At 36.4% G+C, this 6,000-nt stretch overlaps 1 protein-coding gene across 6 annotated transcripts in view; it reads right to left on the bottom strand.

The window, feature by feature from the left end:
• LOC142555233 (uncharacterized) overlaps nucleotides 1–5,613 on the bottom strand; it is a 28,601-nt gene extending 22,988 nt beyond the window's left edge. For 2 of the 6 annotated variants that reach the window (XM_075665996.1, XM_075665991.1), the window contains exons 1-11: nucleotides 5,256–5,613; nucleotides 4,904–5,122; nucleotides 4,689–4,797; nucleotides 4,519–4,580; nucleotides 3,871–3,986; nucleotides 3,639–3,794; nucleotides 2,359–2,606; nucleotides 2,034–2,197; nucleotides 1,867–1,940; nucleotides 1,412–1,798; nucleotides 699–886 (exon numbers count right to left, since the gene is read on the bottom strand). In XM_075665996.1, coding sequence (XP_075522111.1) covers nucleotides 699–886; nucleotides 1,412–1,798; nucleotides 1,867–1,940; nucleotides 2,034–2,197; nucleotides 2,359–2,606; nucleotides 3,639–3,794; nucleotides 3,871–3,986; nucleotides 4,519–4,580; nucleotides 4,689–4,793 — 1,500 coding nt within the window. In that variant the 5' untranslated portion in view covers nucleotides 4,794–4,797; nucleotides 4,904–5,122; nucleotides 5,256–5,613. Of the gene's footprint in view, nucleotides 1–698; nucleotides 887–1,411; nucleotides 1,799–1,866; nucleotides 1,941–2,033; nucleotides 2,198–2,358; nucleotides 2,607–3,638; nucleotides 3,795–3,870; nucleotides 3,987–4,518; nucleotides 4,581–4,688; nucleotides 4,846–4,903; nucleotides 5,123–5,255 lie in introns of those variants that run through there. The other 4 variants (XM_075665993.1, XM_075665995.1, XM_075665994.1 and 1 more) reach the window with 4 other exon arrangements.
• Between the last annotated feature and the right edge of the window lie 387 nt (nucleotides 5,614–6,000).

The raw sequence follows: 6,000 nt of genomic DNA on the forward strand, positions 1-6,000 counted from the left end.
GAATCCTAAAAGATTAACATGTGAACTTACAAGGACAGATAAATCTAAACCTAGCAAACAAGAGGAATCTAGATACGGACTAAAAAGTTTGCACTGTGAAAGTAAATTAAATAGATACACGAATCAATCAGGAACAAACAATAAAAGAGATTGATCACCTTTTGTCTATCAAATTAATCACATTTACTTTCTATGTTGATGAAAGAAAACGATTAAGGGCAATTAAACATTTTCGCGAACATAACAATTTAAGTGAAGAGTGAAGACTTCTATATTTTAATCATATTCGAAGTAAATAATGATCAATTTTCGCCAATAGAGTGAAATGTTGACTAGCACATAATCATGTAGCCGACTGATACTCAACTTTAATTCCTAAATGAGGGAACGAACTTAAACCGACAGCATCTCTAAACAGATTAATATATTTATATAATCATGTAGAAGAAAAAGACCAACATGAGCATGGACCACGATAACAAAACAACAAACTTAAAGCAGATATAATTACCATAAGTTATTGGCAAAAGCTATATCTTAAAGGCAGGAAAATGGCACGATAACATAAATGCATATTCATGCGTCTAAGATTTCCAAAAACTGAAGGATTCTAATAAAGAAACCTCATGATATCATTGACATTCCATAACTTAAATAGTAATCCCAAGTCCCTATATTTCTAATTACATATGGACAACCTTAAGTTTGTTGGAACAAGCAGCAATTCTTAGATCAGTTTTCTGCAGTTTCTGAGCCCAGATCTGCTGAGCAAGAAGTTTTCTTTTCTGTCTTTGCAAGATCCATGTTTCTACAGTTGTATGCCTTGGAGAATGTGGCTTATCATAAGATGCCGATATATCTTCCCCTTGCTGATCTGTACGTACTGCTGTAGAAATTTTCCAAAGTGTAAGTGTAGAAGCATGAATCTCTCCTACCATTGGACATCTATCTGATTAATAAAATCGTAAACCTCTACATCTCTCAAAAAATCACAAGTGAGAATAGATGTAAAATAAAAAAACAAATTCCAAGTGTGCGGTTTCCACATAAAAGGATACTGTGTGGTCAACTTTCATTACACCAACAATACGATTCTCACCAGGTGAAACAATTTTTGTCATTGCATTAAAATCTTTAATTGGCAAGGCAGTATAGTTTTGATCGCTCATTCCTGAGACAAGCTTTTGTCTCTTTGAAGGAAAACTTGGCCACTTACCATCAGAATGTATACTTCCTAGAATATAGCAAAACATGGATTTTTTGAAATGGCTGATCATATTATTTTCTTGGTGAAGCACTGGTTCGTGCATGATGAAATTGGCAGGTCCCAGTACCTTGGAAACATTAGCATCAAACCTATTTCCACTCCCACCTCTCTTCTAAGGTTTTGATTGATCACAAGTAACCATACCTCCGGAGGCTATGTTTGCCAACAGTCGGTTGTTCCCCGAGTCATCCTCGAGATTCCTGCTAGATATTTCCCTTAAGTTCAGATCATGTAAATCTTTGGTGGCAGATGAATGTAATCCAACTCCTTCATATGATTGGATTTCAGCTTCTATTTTCCTTGTTGCTAAAAGGTGATTCCGATCTTGTTCATTTTCAAAAAGAATAGCAGGTGGGAAACTTTTCTCCTCCAACACTTTTGCATTATCAGCCTCCATCAACGAACTGGATTCCAAAATAGATGGGTGGGACTTACTACTAGTTGGCTTGTCCAATGGCCTTGTGGCCTCAGGAACACTTGTTGGGATTTGCTCTTTCCCTTTCTGATCAATTAGATCTCTGTGCGGCCCATCTGCAGAATATCATGTTAATGTTCAATAAAATAAGTGTAGATGCAAAAAATTATGAAACAGTAAGCACCTGATATACCTTCTTTGAAATAAAGGTTTCCAAGTGCGATCTCAAGATGGAGTTTCTTGGGTAACAAACCATTTCTGTATAAGGAGAATACTGTTAGACAGAGACAAGAGAACAGTTGCCATTAAGAGTTAATGATTCATGACACGCTATAACAAATATTTCACTACCTGAAGGACAAAAAGACAAGACATTGAGCTCTAAGCTGCTTTAACTGCTGGTCTGTGAATAGCAAGCCAATACCAGGAGCCAGAGAAACAGAAGATTTTCCAGCATCCCTAGGTGCTACATTTCTGAGCATTCCTGCCTCCGAAAGACTGCTTGGAATGGACCCCTGCCAAAATAATCTCAATGTAATTAAGTCGGATATAATATAATGCTAACTGATAAATCAAAAGCATAAAGCAGCGAGGAAGGTGTGTAAGAACACATACCCAGATGGACTCGGGATGGAAGAAAATGATTAAAATAGATATTTTCACATTTCAAAAGTACCTGAGCAGGCTTATTGGCATTAGAAGCCATACTAGATCCCCCAGGATCCACTGGCTTCACAGCCATACTTCTAACAGCTGCATGATCAGCAGAAGGCACGGAAGTAAAAACTTCCATGCTTCTGTCTTTAGGCATCTTTGCAGAAAAATCACGGCTATCATATGAAGAGCTACCAAACTGCATCTGATTAGATGATTCAGCCGATAAATAAAAACCTGTAGAACCTTCATGAACCTTGACAACGCTGCCTGAGATTAATGACAAGTTAGAAGGTAAAACAATAATTGCAGCAGGGATGCCAATTAAATATGCGAAGCATGGGAAAATTCCTCCTCTATAATTTGTAGCAGCAAAAGTTTGGTCATACATTATCCAAGAAAGTTTTTACTGTTTTTCACTCACCAATAAATGAAAAGTTAATTATAGAACTGAAACTTCTCGCAACACGTCCACAATTAAATCAGGCAGTCAAAACTAGAAATTAGCACAATCCAATCATGTTATTCATTTCATAACCCCACAACAAAACGTAAATGTGTGGCCAAAAAAAAAAAAGCACGGGCAGAAAAAAAACTTTCTTTCATCAGATACAGTGGGCATCATGATTGTTTTTGGCAGAAATTTGCAATGGATCCAAGCCAGCCAGATGACGGTGGCAGCCCAGCCCAAGTTCAAGAATTTCACATATCATCGCTTCACTCGTGGAAGAATCAGGAAGAAGTGGATGCTCATTTAAATTTTTGTTATCTTTTCTTTCTTTAAGTTGTTAGGGTTGGATTTAATAAATGATTATCCCATAAAGATAATCCACATGGTGATAGGATTTTACCTTCGTGATTTTGATTTCTTTGGATTAGGTTCGATTTTGTATTTAAGCTGGTTGGTGGAAATAAAACATAATCAGACTTTTGTTTCTTCTAAAATTCATTTCGTACGAGATCGTGGGATTCTCCCGAGTGAGCCTCTAAGCATTTCCATTCAATCAAAATAGGCAAGCAAGGTAGAAAAACCAAAAAATCAAGAGGTCTTCACGATCTTAACGATGCACTGCTCCAACATCCCTTAACTTGATCCTTCTAGCGGTCACGTGACAAAATTCAAACATTTTCTCAATAGCCGATGCCTCAACTGCAAATTAAAGGTCAGCTCTCAGACCTCACCCACCTTTTTTTCTTTTCTTTGACTGTATGTATCGATATCCTTTGTACGGAGTATAAAACCTTCATAAGCTATTAAATCTGAGCAACATTCATAATCAAGATCAAGTGTTCAAAAATTACCACTTAAATGTGCTGCAGCTCCTTGATATAAACCATGTGCACTACTACCAGTATCAGCAAGTAACCTGGTTGAAGCATAGGCCTCAGATGTGCCCGTATCATTTCCAGCAAAACTGGAATTAGATTCCTTTGTCACTCCAACATGCTGAGAAGAGCCTGCGATAAAATGCACCATAATAAAGTTGAATTACCATGTCGTTAAAAGTGCCTTTGAAATATAGAGATATTTCACCAGCTATCTGCAAGGATGCAGAATCTCCAATTTGTGTTCCGGCAGGCAAAGGAAGGCGCGATGACATTAAAGTTTCAATGTCAAGATTGTGTTGTTTGATAACGGTTTCCATGGCCCTTCATGCAGTAAAACAAAACCAGAAAATTATACAAAAAAGGTAGACAACGAGAAAAAACTGGCATTGGACAGTAGCATAATTAAAAGGATCCAATATGAAATAGTAAATCTCTGCAAAGCATTTTTAAATTTAATGCAGCATGGCCCCACATAACAAACTTCTAAATTAAAAATGAGTGACAGCGTAGCCCATACTTCATTTCCAGATCCTTAAAAAAGCACCAGACATTGAGATTTGAGAACATGCAAACAAAATATAAAACATGAAATGGACTTGAGATCAAAATTTCTAAAGTTAAATCTCCTATAATTTATGCACTAAGATATCATTGGGCCAAAATAACTAACTAAAGTACTCCTTTACAGCATCTTGAAAATTCTTAATCTTCCTCGCCGAGTTTATTTTCCACAAGACATTGAGACGGAAAGAAAAATGGATAACGGGTTATTAATAGTTAATTAGGAAAAGCTGGTTGAATCGAAATGTAACAAACTAAAGCTCGTCCAAATATTATTGTGGATAAGGTTTACCTTGATATAACTTGATATGGCATTGAATTTTCTTTCCCACTTGATTTCATGTGTTGCAAAATCTTTGTGCCCAAATAATACAAGCATAAATACTCGTGAGAGGCAAGCATTAGAAGCTAGAAATTAATAGAACAAATGACAATATCCGAGGAAAAAGAAATCATGCATACCACATAAAGCTTTGTAGCCAATTTGGTAGGCTCGTCTTTGGATTCTTGAATAAGTTTATGAAGAAATTTGGCTGCCTCCAGCTCTACATTTTGTGGATTTGCCATTTTGCTTGAACACAATAAGAAGGATGACACGACACAACAGTATTGATCAATACTCACAGATTTAGGGAGTGAAAATGATGCAAGTAGGCATCACAAATAACATTTCATACAAGTGAAATTGCAGGATCCTTCTCAGAGGTGCAAATGAATTGAATTGAGCCAAATTCTAACAAAATTTTCTGGCTGGAGTTCAAGCTTTAATCACTTCCGAACAGGATCGAGCTGGTTCTGAATTTGGTTTTGAGTTCAAACTCTTCAAAGTTTCAGGCTCGATCTCTGGCTTCACCCCATCCTATCAGCTCCAACTTAAAACGATCCAAACGAGCTCTCTAGCATATTTGTGGAAAAAACAGAATAGGAAAAGGTAAAGCAAATAAAAAAAGACGAAATGAAATGTACAGCATACGGTACATCGATCTTAGATAATAAAGAGAAAATGAGAAGAAAAACGGAAACAGATACCTAGATCATAAATTTAACAACTTCCAACAAGCAATGAACTGTGAAAAGAATCTCAAATACAGGGGAAGAAACAAATATGAGAATTGGATGGAGGAGACCAACGGCAAGCGGAAGCGACGAGCTTGGACGAAAACCGATGAGAGAGAAGTTACAACCAGCGAATTTGGAGTAGCTTATCAAATAAATCGCATCCTGAATAGTGTAGAAACGAAGACGAGACACGGTATGCGGTGGATGATGTCGCCGGCGGCAGATCGGGCAGATCGGAGGTCGGTTAGGGTTTTGGTCGATAGTTTTTATTTCTCCATCGGGGACGAATAGAGGATGAAATTTGGGAATAGGTTATTGGCGGGGTGGGGGTGGGGGTGGGGGTGGGTATCGGTATTTGCACAGAACGGTAAAATCCTATCACGTATATATATAAAATCATAATTTCCTATTTTTTAAGGATAATTTATAGAAAAATACATCTCTCAATGATTTTTTTAAGATTCAGTACAAAAGACAAACTTAGTTTTTACTACATGTTTCATGTATTTTTATCTTTTTACCCTTTTTACTTAATAAAAAATTATATAAATCTCTTTTTTTTGTTAGTCATCTTCTCTTTCCACTCATCATTCCCGATGCATTTGGATCACATATACATTGAATTAAAATATTTTTTTATTTAAAAAAACAATTCACAACTAAGCATTGAACTTTTTGAAATACTTAATTTTACTTGTGAAATACTTAATTTCAA

This window comes from Primulina tabacum, chromosome 9, assembly GCF_025594145.1.
Source record: "Primulina tabacum isolate GXHZ01 chromosome 9, ASM2559414v2, whole genome shotgun sequence".
Taxonomy (NCBI): Eukaryota; Viridiplantae; Streptophyta; class Magnoliopsida; order Lamiales; family Gesneriaceae; genus Primulina; species Primulina tabacum.